At 41.0% G+C, this 19,003-nt stretch overlaps 1 protein-coding gene across 1 annotated transcript in view; it reads left to right on the forward strand.

Annotated features, from left to right (window-relative positions):
• The window catches only part of esco2 (establishment of sister chromatid cohesion N-acetyltransferase 2), a 52,344-nt gene that overhangs the window by 8,884 nt on the left and 24,457 nt on the right, over positions 1-19,003 (forward strand). The window contains exons 4-5 of the mRNA XM_060821021.1: positions 9,481-9,543; positions 13,187-13,262. Coding sequence (XP_060677004.1) covers positions 9,481-9,543; positions 13,187-13,262 — 139 coding nt within the window. The remainder of the gene's footprint in view (positions 1-9,480; positions 9,544-13,186; positions 13,263-19,003) is intronic.

Here is a 19,003-nt window from a genome sequence, read left to right on the forward strand (position 1 = left end):
GAATACAAATCAGAAATATTCATTTTTAAGACCTCACCCACATCCTCGGGTTGTATGATAGATGGTTAAAGCGCAGCAGGTCAAGCAGCATCCAAGGAACAGGAAATTTGACGTTTTGGGCATAAGCCCTTCATCAGGAATGGGAAGGGCTTATGCCCGAACGTCGAATTTCCTGTTCCTTGGATGCTGTCTGACCTGCTGCGCTTTAACCAGCAACACATTTTCAGCTCTGATCTCCAGCATCTGCAGACTTCACTTTTTACTTGTATGATAGATGCCCCTTTGGTCTCTAATAGTGTCACTCTGTCCTCTTACTCTTATACTTTTAATAAGCTTTGGGGTTTTCCTTAATCTGCTAAAGATATTTTGTGGCCCCTCTTTTCACTCCTAGTTTCTTTCTTTCAGCAACGTCCTATACTCTCCAAACTTTAGAAGCACCTAAATTGTTTTTAATGCACTGGACCTGACTTAGACTTCCTTCCTTTACTTTATCAGACTCATAATATCTCTTGGGGTAAAAAGTGAGGTCTGCAGATGCTGGAGATCACAGTTGAAAATGTGTTGCTGGTTAAAGCACAGCAGGTTAGGCAGCATCCAAGGAACAGGAAATTCGATGTTTCGGGCATAAGCCTAGTTCCCTGGACTTGCTGCCATTGCTGTTAGGGGAACATGCTGATTTCCACTTTGCAAATACTGACTTGTAAGTAACTGCTACCAGTCTGTTTGTTAGATCCTGTCTAAGTTCAATGATATTAAAATTGGCTTTTCCCAGTTAAAACACACAACTTCAGTACTATCCATATGCTATTCCATAATGATGTTCCATACAACCTTATGGTCACAGTCCCCAAAATGTTTGCCCCCTAAACTTCAATCACTTGACTAGCTTGATTTCCTAGGATTATGTCAAACACTTCCCAGCTCTAGTATGACCATCTGTGTGCTGGCACAAAAAACCTCTCCTGAATGTATCCTTTTTAATTGTTTCAAACTAAGGTGATTTAGTCAATGTTAATAAAGTTGAAATTCCCTAAAATTATAACCCTGTTTCTGTTTCACCATCTGTGATCTGCTCCTCTATCTCCCTCTAACAGTTGGGAGGCCTGTAGCATAATCCTGGAAAAGTAATTGCCCCTTTCTTTCACTAAGCTCTACCCAGCTGGCTTCATTTGAATTCCCTTCGAGAACAACCTCTCTCAATGCTGCTGTGATGATTTCCATTATCAATAAAGCAATGTCCCACCTCTGTGTCGTTCCTTCATACTGACACTGTGCCCTCAGGTCCTACTAGATCGTACATCTCCGCATTCCTTCTTCCCAGGCCCCTCAATACTCTTTACATTTCAATAGAGCTTCACTGTAAGCTCCCTAATTAAATCTGCCTCATTACACATCACCACCAAATCCAGAATTGCCTATTGCATCATGGAGTCTGTCACAAGTTGCACTTATAAATCAATTTGTAGGCATTCTGTCAATTCCTTTTTCTTGGGATCCTCTTACCAATCCAGCTGTATATTGAAGTCCCTTATAATTGTGTTTATCCTATTTGCATTTTCAGTTTCCTGATTTATTTTTTGCCCCACATCCTGACTACTGGTAGAAGGCCTCTTCCTTCAGGGTCTTTTTTCCCTTTGTGGTTCTTCAACTCTATCCGCAGATTTGATGCCTTCAACTCTCGGTCACTTCCTACCATCTATTTTTTAATTTTATTTACAACAAGGTAAACCCACCAGCTCTATGCATCTGCCGGTCCTTGCGATTGGACATGTGTTCTTAGATATTTAGTTCCCAGCCCTGATCCCCTTGCAACTACATTGGTGATACCCACAGCATCATGTCCACCAATTTATCTGTGCTACAAGCTTATTTATTTTCCCAGACCATCATAACCTCATCACCTCAGGGGATCTCCCATCCACTGCCTCCAACCTCAATCCCACAACCCCGCACCGCCCGTTTCTACCTCCTGCCCAAAATCCACAAACCTGACTGCCCCAGCCGACCCATTGTCTCAGCCTGCTCCTGCCCCACCGAACTCATCTCCGCGAACCTCGACACGGTTCTGTCCCCTTTAGTCCAAGAACTCCCCACCTACGTTCGGGACACCACCCACGCCCTCCACCTCCTCCATGATTTTCGCTTCCCCGGTCCCCAACGCCTTATCTTCACGATGGACATCCAGTCCCTGTACACCTCCATCCCCCATCACGAAGGACTCAAAGCCCTCCGCTTCTTCCTTTCCCGCCGCACCAACCAGTACCCTTCCACTGACACCCTCCTTCGACTGACTGAACTGGTCCTCACCCTGAATAACTTCTCTTTCCAATCCTCCCACTTCCTCCAAACTAAAGGAGTTGCCATGGGCACCCGCATGGGCCCCAGCTATGCCTGTCTCTTCACAGGATATGTGAAACAGTCCATCTTCCGCAACTACACTGGCACCCACCCCACCTTTTCCTCCGCTACATCGATGACTGTATCGACGCTGCCTCGTGCTCCCACGAGGATGTTGAACAGTTCATCAACTTTACCAACATCTTCCATCCCGATCTCAAATTCACCTGGACTGTCTCAGACTCCTCCCTCCCCTTCCTAGACCTTTCCATTTCTATCTCGGGTGACCGAATCAACACAGACATCTACTATAAACCGACTGACTCCCACAGCCACCTGGACTACACCTCCTCCCACCCTGCCCCCTGTAAAAACGCCATCCCATATTCCCAATTCCTTCGTCTCCGCCGCATCTGCTCCCAGGAGGACCAGTTCCAATACCGTACAGCCCAGATGGCCTCATTCTTCAAGGACCGCAGATTTCCCCCAGACGTGATCGACGATGCCCTCCACTGCATCTCCTCCACTTCCCGCTCCTCCGCCCTTGAGCCCCGCCCCTCCAACCGCCACTAAGACAGAACCCCACTGGTTCTCACCTACCACCCCACCAACCTCCGTATACAGCGTATCATCGCCGTCATTTCTGCCACCTCCAAACGGACCCCACCACCAGGGATATATTTCCCTCCCCTCCCCTATCAGCGTTCCGCAAAGACCACTCCCTTCGTGACTCCCTCGTCAGATCCACACCCCCCCACCAACCCAACCTCCACTCCCGGCACCTTCCCCTGCAACCGCAGGAAGTGCAAAACTTGCGCCCACACCTCCTCCCTTACTTCTCTCCAAGGCCCCAAGGGATCCTTCCATATCCGCCACAAATTCACCTGCACCTCCACACACACCATCTATTGCATCCGCTGCACCCGATGTGGCCTCCTCTATATTGGGGAGACGGGCCGCCTACTTGCGGAACGCTTCAGGGAACACCTCTGGGACGCCCGGACCAACCAACCCAACCACCCCGTGGCTCAACACTTTAACTCTCCCTCCCACTCCACCGAGGACATGCAGGTCCTTGGACTCCTCCATCGCCAGAACATAACAACTCGACGGTTGGAGGAAGAGCACCTCATCTTCCGCCTGGGAACCCTCCAACCACAAGGGATGAACTCAGATTTCTCCAGTTTCCTCATTTTCCCCCCCCCCCCCACCTTGTCTCAGTCGATTCCCTTGAACTCAGCACCGCCCTCCTAACCTGCAATCTTCTTCCTGACCTCTCCGCCCCCACCCCACTCCGGCCTATCACCCTCACCTTGACCTCCTTCCACCTATCACATTGCCATCGCCCCTCCCCCAAGTCCCTCCTCCCTACCTTTTATCTTAGCCTGCCTGGCACACTCTCCTCATTCCTGATGAAGGGCTCTGGCCCAAAACGTCGAATTTCCTGTTCCTTGGATGCTGCCTGACCTGCTGTGCTTTAACCAGCAACACATTTTCAGCTCTGATCTCCAGCATCTGCAGACCTCACTTTTTACTACAAGCTTATTTACCTTGTTTCATATACTACTTGAATATGAGTGCAACACCAGCAGTCCTACATTGAATGCCCCTTCTCATATTTGTCTCCTTAACTGTTGTGCCTGAAGTTAGATTCCTAAGCCTTTCCATACTCTGATATTACTTGTTCTGGAAACTCTAATAACCTCTGCTAAGCTCCACATCCCCACTACTTTTACCGTACTTTTCCATGCATTCGAATCCAGCCTAATTCACATGGAGTCAGTTTCATTTGATCAGCTTCACAATGTCCCATGAATTTAAATCCATTTCTCCTAATCTTCAACCCCTGCGTTTATCACTTTAATCTTGTTGAGCCTGTTCCAATTAGTTTGTGGTTCAGGTGGTAATCCAGAGATTATTACTTTGTTAGCTGTGCTTTTTAATTTAGCCATCAGCTACTAATACTCTCAGCAGAACCTCTTTCCCCTTTCTGTATATATCATTGATACCTACGTGAGATATGACAATTGGATCTTCCCACTCCCAAGTTCCTCTGTAGCCCAAATGAGACATCCTGAACCTAGACACCAGACAGGCAACACAGACTCTCAATCCTGACCACAGGGAACCTTGTCTGTACCCTGACTATACTAAGGAGATTACAAATTCATTTCTCTTTACTTGCCCTTCTTGATGAGCTCCCTGTTCCACAATTCTGGATTAGTGGTGCTGGAAGAGCACAGCAATTCAGGCAGCATCCACAGAGCAGCGATGCTGTTTGAATGCTGCCTGAACTGCTGTGCTCTTCCAGAACCACTAATTCAGAATCTGGTTTCCAGCATCTGCAGTCATTGTTTTTACCTCCCTGTTCCATGATGCTATGGTCAGTTTGCTCACCCTTCCTACTGTCGCTGCTCTCATTCACTCTGGGCAAGAATCTCAAATCTATTAGATGTGTTCAATGGCTAGGGCTCCTTCAGCACTACCTCCTGGATCCCTGTATTTGCCTCATTTGTAGTCATGTTCTCCTGTCCCTGACTACTAATTAAATTTAAATTGATTAATCTAAGGGGTGTGACTGTCTCCTGGAACACTGTGTCCAAGTAACTCTTCCAGCTCTCTGATATATCATAGTGTTTGAAGCTCAGACTCTTAACAACTCTGAGCTAGAGTTGATGAGCCAGATAGGTCCTCCACTACCCCACCTTCAGCATATATAATCAACCTTTTCCTCACTAGAATCATTTCTAAAAAATGGTCATTGGACCCAAAATGTTAACTCTGCTTTCTCTCCACAGATGCTGCCAGACCTGCTGAGTTTTTCCAGCAATTTCTATTTTTGTCTCTATTTTGTTTACTTAGTTCTTAATTTGATTTCTTTAAAAATAATCCTCCTGGTCTTTAGTCTGTACTTTGTAACTATTTACCTTCAGTTTTAAAGTAACCTATAATAGATAGTCAAATTAGTATTATTAACAGCTAATAAATAGGTTTACCTAGGATGTCACTCTTTCTTTTGTGCTGGCCCCATGTTCCAGTGCTTAAATTTATCCTGTGAAAAGACCTTACAAACTTCTTCAAAAAAAGCAAGCAAAAAGCAGCTCTTCTCCTCTGCACTGAATTCCTACTCAGCCTCTGAATTCCCTGAACTGTATACAGAGGAACCTTGATTATCTGAATAAGATGGGCGGGCACTATTGCATTCAGATGATTGATTATTTGGGTAATCGATTTGACTTTAAATAAGGGAGGTCATACAAATCTAACAATGCTGTGCTCTACCAGAGAGTTTGTTTAAATCTATAATTTTGATGATTCTGCTATTTAAACAAACTAATCTTTGCATTCTGCCAATTGCAGGTGAAACTGAGAAGAACTAAACCCTTACCACCACAAAAATATATGAAATTCCAGCATTAAGCAAGGTCCCAAATAGCTACTATGATCACTAGAGCATTTGTCAGTTTCTGTGAACTCCGTGTCACGATAGAAAGGCAGAAGCATTGCCTCCCTCATGCATTTGCAAATGTGTTGCTGGTCAAAGCACAGCAGGTTAGGCAGCATCTCAGGAATAGAGAATTCGACGTTTCGAGCATAAGCCCTTTCTCGGCCATTTTTTTCATGTATTTTTAAAAAGGTGTGAAGCTTCTACAAGATGTTCACAGAGAACTTGTAAAAGAACAGAGAAAGTACAACTCACTTGTGCCCCCTTATCTCAGAAAGACAGAAGCACTACCTCACGCATGTGTTTACTTTCTCTGCCATTTTTTTCATGAATGGTCCAGTAAAATAAACAGGAATACTGTAAAGCACTTACTTGTAATTAGGGCTCGGTAACTAATGCTTACCTAAAAAATGTCCAGTCACTGATGCTTGAGGTCCTTATGTTTCTTTGTTTTTGCCAGCATTTTCACATGTTCTTCAGTACAGGTAATCCAAACACGCTTATCCCTTTTGATGTAATGTTTTTGCGGGACCTTGAGATCTTATTCCGATAATTGAGGTTCCTCTGTACTTACTTGAGCTATGTCTCAATCCAAATGAGATCTCTCCTTCGTGACCATCCATAATTTATTGGCTATGCGATTTCAACAGGTCCTCTCTTAAATGGAGCTGAGGTGATTTGAGATGACTCTTGTGAATTAAGCTTCAATTGTAGTGCACACACATTGAAGACTTCATGCTTCATGTAATTGTCTGACTGATGACTGTCCCTTAGTTAGGTGAGTCAGTTCCCTGTTCAATCTTTTGACTACTGAATTTTAAAATTTAAAATTGAGAAAGGAAAAAAAAGATTTACCAGCTCTATTCCACTCTTCCAAATCCCAAACTATATGCCCACTAGGGCTGTGTTCAATTGTAGCGTATAGAGTCATACAACATGGGAACAGACCCTTTGATCCAATTAGTCCACACTGACCTGTTCCCAAACTAAGCTAGTTTCACTTGCCTGCATTTAACCCATATCCTTCCTTTCCAATTCATATACTTATCCAAATGCCTTTTAAAGCTGCACCTGCATCCACCACTTCCTCTGGCAGTTCACTGCACACATGACCCCTCTGTGTTTATATAAAATGTGGTGCCCCTCATCTTTTTAAAAGTTTCTCCTCATCTTAAAAATATGCCTCCTAGTTTTGAACTCCCTCATCCTAAGGAAAATATCCTTGCTATTCACATTATCTATGCCTCTACTGATTTTATAAATCTCTAGAAGATCACCCCTCAACCTCGTATGCTCCAGTGAAAAAAGTCTCAGCCTGTCCAGCTTATTTTTATATCTCAAACCTTCTATACTCAGCACCATCCTGGTAAATCTTTTCTGAACCCTCTCCAATTTAATAATATCATTCCTATAGCCAGGCAACCAGAACTACACACTGAACTCCAGAAAAGGCCTCACCAATATCCTGTACAACATCAACATGATATCCCAACACAAATTTGCTTGTCTTATTTGAAAAGTGGGCGGCACGGTGGCACAGTGGTTAGCACTGCTGCCTCACAGCGCCTGTAGACCCGAGTTCAATTCCCGACTCAGGCGACTGACTGTGTGGAGTTTGCACGTTCTCCTCGTGTCTGCGTGGGTTTCCTCCGGGTGCTCCGGTTTCCTCCCACAGTCACAAAGATGTGCGGGTCAGGTGAATTGGCCAAGCTAAATTGCCCGTAGTGTTAGGTAAGGGGTAAATGTAGGGGTGTGGGTGGGTTGCGCTTCGGCGGGTCGGTGTGGACTTGTTGGGCCGAAGGGCCTGTTTCCACACTGTAAGTCTAATCTAATCTAAAAATACTTAAAGGTCTGAGCAATGAAAGCAAAAATGCTAAATGCTTTCTTAATTACCCTGTTTACTCTGTGTCGCAACTTTCAAACAATTCTGTCCCTGAATTCCTAGGTCTCCCTATTCTACAACACCTCCCAGAGCCCTACCATCAATTGTATAAGTCCTGCCCTTGTTTGTTTTACCAAAATGTCTCCCATTTATCCAAATTAAACTCCATCTGTCACCACTCAGCCTATTGACCCAATTGATTAAAATCTCTTTGTAACCTGAGAGAATCTTCTTCACTGTTCACGTACGACCAGTTTTGGTGTCATCTGCAAACTTACTCATCATGTCTCTATTATTATCCAAATTGTTTATATCTGTGATAAGCAAAAGTGGACCCAGTACTGATTCCTATGGAACATCGCTGATTACAAGTCTCTAGTCTGAAAAACAGCCCTTCACCACTATCCTCTATCTCTTACCGCCAAGCCAATTTTGTATCCTGCTGACAGGCTATCCTGAATTGCATGTGATTTAACTTTGCTAATTAGTCTACCATGCAGAACCTGGTCAAAGGCTTTAGTGAAGTCCATATAAACAACATCTACTGCTCTTCCCTCATTAATTTCTTTGTTTACTTCCTCAAAAAAAACTCAAATCAAGTTTGTGGGACACAATTTCTTTTGCACAAAGCCACACTAACTGTCCCTAATCATGTAATGTGAATATTTATTAAGATGTAGCGGTAAGAATAATAATGTTTTATGATGAATGATTTTTCATAATTGTCATAATTGAAAGACTATGTATTTGTGAAATATATGTAAATCCTACCTTTCAGAATCCCCTTCAACAACTAACCCACGTGACGTTCACAAACAGAGTTCCCGGGTTTATCTTTACAGCCTTCCTTAAATAAATATTAGCCACCCTCCTTCCTCCAGCACCTCACCTGTGGTTATACAAATAGAAATGTTTCTGCTAGGTTGTTTTGTGATGAATGTTGGATGTTTTACTGTGTTCAAAAGTGCTGCATAAATTCAGTTATTAAAGCAATGCGTTTAAATAGTATTTGCTATTTGTGAGATATGAACAATACTGAATGAGCTGCACAAACATAAATTCAAATTGTACTAGCTGGTTTTTGTAACTTATCGGCATTGATAATATCATTGATAATAGGGGCAAGCTACATTTCTGTTCAAATAATTCATTCTCAGACAGTCTAATTTTACAGCTTGTCTGAAGCTTCCAAAAGAGCTGTTTTCTGTATTGTTTTGCTGTGTACTGTCTTCTAATGTATTTGTGCTTTATGCAATGGTGTGAAAACAGACTATTTGTTTATTACCATATTCCTGTTTGAGGAACCTTGCTGTGCATAAATTGATAACTCTTCAATGTTGGAAATGGAGTAATTACATTTAAAGTTCATTGGCTGTAAAGCAACTTGGAATGCCCAAAGATTGTAAAATGTGTTGGATTAATGTAATCTTTTTTTCTTTTGCACTTGTCTTGAGGGCTTGTATATTTTTCTGTTCATGTTGTCACTGAATCAGCCTATAAGTAATGCTAGATTGATCAAGTCATAGCTCACTACCCCTTCGTTAGTTACATGCAGTCCCATGTGACTGTTATGACACATGTTGTGTAATGATTGGCCATTTATCTGCTTAATACAAACAATGTAATGTGAATATTTATTAAGATGTAGTGATATGAAGAATAATGTTTATGGTGTTGAATGATTTTTCATAATTATCATAATCAAAAGACTATGTTTTAATGAAAAGCAATTATATAATGAAAATCAAAACAGATTATATATACTGTTGCTTTGAAGCTTTACCTACAGTTATGTTTTGGTTATTCTTTGCGATAGTGGTTTGACCAGTTTCAAGATTCAGAGACTGAAAAGGATAAAGATGACATTTTGAATGTTGAGGTAAGCTACAGTTGAATTTTGAAATTCAGTTTGGAAAGTTCTCTTAGAGTCTTTCCAGTTATTATGAAATGAGTGCACACTTTTTTTTACAAAATGTATATATTTGGATTAAAAACTGAAAATGCTAGGAATTTGCAACTCTGCCAGTATCTGTGGGAAGAGAACTTGTTAATGTTCCTGGTTTATGATCTTCCATCAAAATTGGGAAAAGTTTATAAGCGTTTTGCTGTTTCTTTTTATAAATTTTAGATCTCTAGACGAGCAGTATTTTGGTTTTGTCTTTTTGGATGATTGTTTCTAAATACAGTCATGCAATAATAAATCCAGCAAGTACAAACTGCAAGTCTGATATCCAGTTCTGGATGAACAGAAAATTATCTGTGGAATATTGGGATGACAAAATACATTGTCATTAGTCCCTGTAACGAACTTGCTTAACCATCAGTCTGTTACTGTCCATTGCAATTATCTGAGAATGAACCAGACTTGTAAGCTAGGTGTCAGATTTGATCCAAACTTGAAGTTCTGGAATTCCATCCATGAGGCTGTTTTCAATCTCTTCTTTAGATGCTCCTTGCATCTGACTAAATTCAGCCCTATTATCTGTTTGTGGTTCAATGCCATGTTTTCTGTTTTAATTATGGTGAAGATACTATATAAATACACATGAATGAGAATAAAATGAATGCAATGCCTTGGTGACAAATGTTGAAATATACTGTTGGTCTTGTGATCCCAGCTGTTGTTATTACCAAATGAGCCAGATCCCAGAAAGAAACTTATTTTGATGAAACATGTAACAAAGTGGGTCTCACACTGAACCATAAGCACACAGTATTGAAGATTTTACTTTATCAATAAAACAAGTTTATAACAAAAGGACTGAAGATAAAGTAGAATAGTGCAAACTATCTATTATAATACAAATTCAAAGATTATTGAATGAACAGTAAAAGTATAATCCCATTAATTTCAAAAAAACTCCTTTTATAAATTAGAAATACACAAGACAGTATTTGTATAGTACCAACCATGCCTGGTACAGTACCCAAAGCACCACTCATGCAATACTCACACCAGCATCCTTGTAGGTGTAGTTTAAGTCACTTGTGAAATCAATATTTAGAGTAAAACTGCAGATAGTCCCATCATATACGTGCTTAAGTGTACTCTGCTTTAACTAATTTCTTCAGGGTTTTATCCAACACTTCATGTCTGCAACCAACACTAACTCCTCACTCTGAGGTAATCTAGTTCATTACATATATGCTTCTACTCTCGAGACCATGGATTTATATAGCGATCCAATTCCAAGGGCTTCAAAGGACTGCCTCATTCAAAATCATAAGTGATCTAAATGTTTCTTAGCAATAAATGTTACTGTTCAGCTTTATTAAAAGAAAATCATCTTCTAGAACACACAAGCAAACCTTGAAGTCTTGTTATTTACTGTGCTGAGTCGCTAAACTACCTAAGTAAATAAATGTCCATTAGCACTGCTCAAAATCCATCCATTCTAAAGCCTAGCCTCAAAATTGTTTATAAGAAAAGTTCCATGGCTACAGAAATGCAAACAAAATTATTAACTTAAGACACACACAAAACCCACTGTTTTCTAACTCAAAAACCAGAAACCCAAACTCCCAGCAAATAAAATTTAAGATGTATACACACACACATCCCACTGTTTGTATCACAGCATAATATGGATATTTGCCACATAGCTGGCTTGTGTTTATGACTGATCTCTGAATGAAAGTTTTAGCATTTAGAATAAAACCTGGAGTCGCAATGTGGAGACAAAAGTAACAAAGTGTTAAGAAACTTTTTAGGAGAACATTGTAGAACTTCCAAAATGGTTTTGACACATTTGAAATATTAAGTAGGTAACAATTGAAGCACATTGGTACATCAACATAGTGAGACTGTGTGAAATAGAGTTTTATTGTAAATGGTGTGCAGGAGCAAAGAGACCTATGTGTACATAAGTCTTCAGAGACCTATTGATTAAAGCATATGGTATTTTACCGCTTCATAAATAGGAAGATGCAAGGAAGCTGAGATCAACATCTAAAATTCCGGTTATACCTTAGCTGGAGTATATTATGTAGTTCTGTGTGCTATACTGTAGAAATAATGTAAATACATTGCATAAGTATAGAGCTGGTTTTTTGAGGGTAGTACCAGGGATGAGTGTTTCAGTTATGTGGAAAGATTGGAAAATTTGGGATGTGTTCCTTGGAAAAGAGAGATTTGATTGAAATTATCAAAATAATGAGACACCTGCAATGGAAATAAATTGTTCCCAATCACAAATTGATTGAGAGAGCATATCTTTTTTTGTTTTGCAAAATAAACCAGTAGAAGGTGAGACAAAACATTTTTTACAGTGTGTGTTTAGGGCGTGGAATGCCATGGACATATGGTGGAAGGAGAATTAACTGAGGTATTTGAGAGAACATTGGATGATTGTTTCTATTCAAACAATGCGCAGGGTTATTTGGGGGGGGGGGGGGGGGGGGGGGGGGGAAGGCAGGAGATAACTGAGTAAAACTTTTGAGAACCAATATAGATGCAATGGGTTGAAATAGCTTTCTTCTACATGTAACAGTTCTGTGGTTCTACTTTATATCATCACTGGGTAACAAGCTGACATAACTAACTTGATGTTAATTTCCTTTTAGGTCCTCATCTCAAAATATATTTCTTTTGCAGACCACTAACTTTTAAAAGTGGATTCTAATGCATTAACAACAGTAATTTTAGAAAAATACACCACCATCCCAGTACAATCAGTTCTGCTAAATGTGTGCATTGTCAACACAAATTGACTTTAACACAGTTGAAGAATTTAGACTGTTACTTGTAGAATGTGAACGTTCCTTAGCTGTATTGGCTATAACGCGATTCCAGCCCCGTTAGTTTAAATAGCACAGCTATTGCACGATTTTCTTAATGCGAGATCATACGAGAATGGAACTCTTGCTTTACATCAGAACGGACTGTCTATTTCGTTACATTGGGCTGTTGCTGTTGCTCTATTGAATTCTAATGTCATTAGCTGAAATTTAGTGAACACACATTGAAATACAAAGTTATTAAAATCACATCATTTATAAATTAGTAATTAGAAACAATGCCTTCTGAATATCTAAAATATGTTGGTGTTCCCTCGTCAAATTGAAGCCAATGTAGAAAAGATCTGTTCTTTTGTAACATAAGGTATTCATGACAGTTGATTTCAGTTCTTGCTGAAAAGAAAGAAAACTACTGCTTTTTGTTGTCTTTTTAAGAAAAACAAAACCTCAACTTGTTCACACTTAAAATCATTTTTGTTTCATTGTTTTAACATTGATGACGACTTGGGCTTTAGCCAATATCTATTCCTGAACTGAATATTTTATTGAATGAATTTTATTTTTTGATTCTTTTTTTGAAAGGAATTATAGTACTAGTTATAGTACATTTTTTTTTTGTGAACAAAATTGCATTTATACACTCTACTTTCACATTTCTAAGATATCAATTCCTTTCATAGATGCTACACCAGAAAATTTTAAAATAACATATATTTTGGACCTTTTAATCATTGGAGTTTGAAAGCACTATTGTTATATTATTAATTTTGTCTTTTTATCTTCAGCACTTGAATACTCATGAAGCAGGTTTGGAATTTGAAGATCAGAATACATTTGAAGGAAATAATGACATAAATAAAGGTAATCAAGTAGCAAGTTTTGAAAAGATTTGTAGCTCTGGTTGAGATTCTGGATATAGGTTTACTTACTGAGCTGGAAGGTTCATTTTCAGACGTTACTAGGTAACATCTTCTGTGAACCTCTGGACAAAGCACTGCTGGTGTTTCCTGCTTTCTGTTTATATGTTTGGGTTTCCTTGGGTTGGTGATGTCACTTCCACACACTTCTCAGGGTGTGGTAAATGGGATCCAAATCAATGTGTTTGTTGATAGAGTTTTGGTTGGAATTCCATGCTTCTAGCAATTCTCATGCATGTCTCTGTTTGTAAATGACATTAGCTTTGCTTGTTGTCTGTATAGGGTCTTTCAAGTTCGTTAGCTGCTGTTTTAGTGTGTTGGTAGGTTTGTGGGCTACCATGATGCCAAGAGGTCTGAGTAGTCTGGCAGTCATTTCCGAAATGTCTTTGATGTAGGGGAGAGTGGCTAGGGTTTCTGGATGCGATTTGCTTGTTTGGGTTTGTTGCTGAGAAATCGGTGGACTGTGTTCATTGGGTACCCATTCTTTTCAAATACACTGTATAGGTGATTTTCCTCTGCTCTGCGTAGTTCCTGTGATTTGCAGTGTGTGGTGGCTGGTTGGAATCATGTTCTGATGCAGCTTCGTTTGTGGATGTTGGAATGATTGCTTCTGTAGTCCAATATTTGGTCTGCATGTGGTGTTTTCCTGTAGACACTGGTTTGAAGTTCCCCATTGGCTGTTCACTCTACTGTGACATCTAGGAATGCCACTTTGTTGTTGTTTTTCTTTCTCTTTAGTGAATTTTATGTCAGTAAGAGTATTATTGATGGTCTTGAAGGTTTCCTCTAATTTGTTTCGTTTAGTGATGACAAAGGTGTTGGATGGTTGGCAGACCTGTTTGTTTGAGTCTCTGCATTATTGTCCCTGCTAAGAATCCTGATATTGGAGATCCCACAGATGTTCCGTTTTTTTTCTGTAGGTTTTGTTGTTGAAGGTGAAGTGGGTGGTAAGGCATAGGTCCCCTGGCTTAACAATACTGTCCTTGCTGATGAAGTTGATGGTGTTTGGTGTATGTGTCTTTGGGTCTTTTAATAGCGTAGTCAGTGTTTCCTTGGCTAGATTGATGTTGATTTATGTGAACAGGGCTGTTGCATCAAAGGAGACCATTATTTCATCCTCTTCTACCTTGGTCTTCAGGAATTCTTGGATGGAGTGGTGTGACTCTTCTACTAACTGTTCTAGTCTATGGTGTAGCTCCTTGGCCAATCTGTAAGTTGGTATTCCAGGTAGTGAGACTGAGTCTGATGGGGGTGTCCAGGTTTGTGAATTTTGGGTAGAAGTGTGGTGTGTTGAATCTGTCTGGTTTCATTTTTTTGGAAGTGGGTCTTATTTATTTCTTCAGATTTCTGAATTTTTTTGAGTAGGGCTGTGATTTGGTTCTCTAGTTGTGGGGTCGGGTTTATCATCAGTTGTTAGTAAGTGTTGGTATCTGTAAGAAGTGCATGCGCTTTTTCAATGTAGTCTCTGATTTAAAATGACTGTCAAGCGTCCTTTGTCTGCAGGTGGTATAACAATTTTTTTTAATATCTTTTTTAGTCTTTCTAGTGCTTTCCTTTCTTGTGTATTGAGTGTGTTTCCTTTTTCCTGCTTAATGTTGATGTGATAGTTTGCTGGGTATTTTCTGTGAGTTGATTGTCTTTCAGTGTCGTTTCTAATGCTGCTAAGAAATCTTCCTTGTCCATATCCTGGAAGTTGCAATTTAACCCTCTTACTAAGACTGCTTTTTTAGTGTCTGTTAATGGTCAGTCAGATAAGTTTTTTTTAATCCAGCTTCTGTGTTGTCACTGTTGATATTTTGTGTGAATTTGTCTAGCAGACAAAATGCATCCAGAAACCCTAGCCACTCTCCCCTACATCAAAGATATCTCTGAAATGACTGCCAGACTACTCCGACCCCTTGACATCATGGTAGCTTACAAACCCACTAAAACAGCAGCTAATGAACTTGAAAGACCCTATACGGACAACAAGCAAAACTAATATCATTTACAAAATACATTCAAAAACTGTAACGAACACCACATTGGATGGACAAACAGGCAGAAAACTAGCCACCAGGATACATGAACATCAACTAGCCACAAAACGACATGACTTTCTCTCGCTATTATCCAAGCATGCAGATAAGGAAGGACACCACTTTGATTGGGACAACACATCCATCCTAGGACAAGCTAAACAGAGACACGCACGAGAATTGCTAAAAGCATGGCATTCCAACTGGAATTCTTATCAACAAATACATTGAGTTAGACCCCATTTACCACCCCAAGGGGATAAAAAAGAACAGGAAACGACATCATCATAGGAAATTATGTCAGCTCAGGAAATGACATTGCCAATCCAAGGAACCCCAAACATTTAACTAGAAAGCAGGAAACGCTAGCTGTTACCTCGTATGGTGATGAAACGTCTGAAAATTAACTTTCCAGCTTAGTGAGCAAACCTACATTCAGGTAATCAATCAATCAATCATGACAACGGCTCAGTATGGAATGAGACCTTGTAGTGCCCTATCTTAATGCTCTTTTTGAATTGTTCACTTCTTTACATCCATTAATGCCTTCCTCAAAAATGGGCATCCATGATTATATATTCAAAATATGTCTGCTCTTCTGTAATGTTTACAGAGGTCCAGTCTCTCAAAGTATGTTTGTATGTGAGAGGTAACAAAAAATAAGATGTCATGAATCATTAGCTTTAGCTTTAGAAGGTGAAAAATCACAGAACACCAGCTTATTGTCCAACAGGTTTATTTGGAAGCACTAGCTTTCGGAGTGCTGCTCCTTCATCCGGTGTTTGTGGAGTATAAGATTGTAAGAGACCGAATTTATAGCAAAAGTTTACAGTATGATGTAACTGAAATTATTTATTGAAAAAGACCCGGATTGTTTAAGTCTCTCATCTTTTAGAATGAACATGGTTTGTTTCAGTTCCTTCATATGTAAATCGCAGACCATTTAAAAGTTACTCATTCTCAAGTGAACTTTTAACAATTGGTGTCATGTCCACCCGGATAATGCATTTAAGGTGTGAACTGCATTGTGTGAGACTGTCTGTCTGTGCCATCATGGTCAGACTGATTCTAATCTAAAAAATGGATTTACAGAATCTTACATAGATTCAGGCATTTTTTTGAGGCAAAGTAAAATGTAATTCTGCACATGCAAATTCACCCCACAAACTTTTATTTGTGAATGTGTGCATGTGGGTGTGTTTGGGTTGTGGGCAGGGGGTTATGATTGTCTGTGAGCGTGTACAGGGGTAAGTCTGTGAGAGGGTGCATGTGAGAGTGTATGTGTGAGCATATGAGAGAGGGTCTGTGTGAGTGTGTATAGTGCAATGGGGTCACCTGTAGTGTGACATGAACCCAAGGTCCTGATTAAGGCCATCCCATGGGTACTGAACTTGGCTGCCAACTTTGCCCGGCCACTTTTTTTCATTGTTGCCTGTCCCGAAGTCCGCCTTGGAGGACAGTGACCCAAAGGTCCGAGTCGAAAGACCCGGACAGCTGAAATGTTCTCTGTCTGGTTAGGAACGCTCCTGTCTGTTGATTGTTGTGCAGTGCCCATCCATCTGTTCTGTAGCCTCACCAATGTACTCAGGACATCTTTGCCTGCAGCGTAAGAGATAGACAACGTTGGCTGAGTCATACGAGTACCTGCCACATACATGGTGGGTGGTGTTCCCTTGTTTAATGGTGGTATCCATGTCGACACTCTGACACGTCTTGCAGTGTCCACCTTGACAAGGTTGTATGGTATTGTCCTGAAAGCTGGGCAGTTTGCTACAAACAATGATCTGTTTGAGGTTTGGTGGTTATTTAAAGACGAGACGTGGAGGTGTGGGGAAGGTCTTGGCGAGGTGCTCAACCTCATTGATAATGTGTTGAATGTCTCATTAGAACAGGGTACAATGCTCAATTCATCGACCACCAGTTCTGACGTGCCACAGCAAGAAACTGTAATGACCTCCTCAGGAGATAGACACTAGCTGTAACCAATAGGGTACAGTTCATTGTCTGTACTTCCCAGGAGCCAAAAAAACTATGCCATGTTCTTCACAGTCTGCAACACATTATCAATAAGGATGAGCACCTCGCCAAGACCTTCCCCATACCTCCACTCCTCGCTTTCAAACAGCCACCAAACCCCAAACAGATCATTGTTCGTAGCAAACTGCCTCACTTTCATACAACCTTGTCACACTGGACGCTGCAAGGCGTGTCAGAGTATCGACACTGATACCACCATTACGCTTAGGGATACCTCCCACCATGTATGTGGCAAGTATTCATGCAACTCAGCCAATGTAGTCTCATACGCTGCAGGCAAGGATGCCCTGAGGCATGGTACATTGGCGACACCAAGCAGAAGCTACACAACGGATGAATGGACACTGCACAATCAACAGACAGGAGTTTTCCCTCCCAGTCGGAGAACACTTCAGCAGTCTGAGACATTCAACCTCGGACCTTCGGGTGACCGTCCTCCAAGGCAGACTTCGGAACAGGCAACAATGAAAAAAGTGGCCAAGCAGAGGCTGACAACCGAGTTCGGTACCATTGGGAATGGCCTCAACCGGGACCTTTGGTTCATGTCACACTACAGGTGACCCCATTGCACTGTATATATACACACACACACACACACACACACACACACACACACACACACACTCTCCTACAGACCCTCTCTCATATGCTCACACATTCAGTCCCACACTCTTACATGCACCCTCTCACAGACTTACCTCTTTACACTCTCAAACATACGCACACTCTCTCACAGACACTCAATCCCTTCCTCCATACACCCACATGCACACATACACATATAGGTTCGTGGGGTGAATTTGTACTTGCAGAATTACATTTTACTTTGCTCAAAAACTACATGAATCCATGTAAGATTCTGTAAATCCATTTTTTAGATTAGAATCAGTCTGACCATTGTGGCGCAGACACAGACTGAGGCTGCACAGTGGCTCAGTTGTTTGCATGCTGCCTCACATTGCCAGGGACACGGGTTTGATTCCAGCCTCAGGCTGTCTGTGTGGAATTTGCATATTCTTCCTGTATCTGCATGGGTTTCCTCCGGGTGCTCCGGTTCCTCCCACGGTCCAAAGATGTGCAAGTCAGGTGAACTGGCTATGCTAAATTGCCCATAGTGTTAAATGCATTAGTCAGAGGGAAATGAGTATGGGTGGGTTACTCTTCGGAGAGTCAGTGTGGACTTGTTGGGCCAAAAGGTCTGTTTCCACGCTGTAGAAAACCTAATCTCATCACAGACAGTCTCTCACAGTGCAGCTCACAGCTTAAAAGCATTGTCTGGGCTGACATGACACGCGTTGTTGAAGTTCACTTGAGAATGTAACTTTTAAATGTTCTGTGATTTACATATGAAAGAACTGAAACCAACATGTTCATTCTAAAAGATGAGAGACTGAACAAACAATCCAGGTTTTTTTCAATATATAATTTCAGTTACATCGCCCTATGAACGTTTGCTATAAATTCTGTGTCTTATGATCTTGTACTGCACAACCACCTGATAAAGGAGCAACGCTCTGAAAGCTAGTGCTTCCAAATAAACCTGTTGGACTATAACCTGGTGTGTGTGATTTTTAACTTTGTACACCCCAGTTCAACACCAGCATCTCCAAGACATAGCTTTAGAAGAGCG

This window comes from Hemiscyllium ocellatum, chromosome 3 (genome assembly GCF_020745735.1).
Source record: "Hemiscyllium ocellatum isolate sHemOce1 chromosome 3, sHemOce1.pat.X.cur, whole genome shotgun sequence".
NCBI lineage: Eukaryota > Metazoa > Chordata > Chondrichthyes > Orectolobiformes > Hemiscylliidae > Hemiscyllium > Hemiscyllium ocellatum.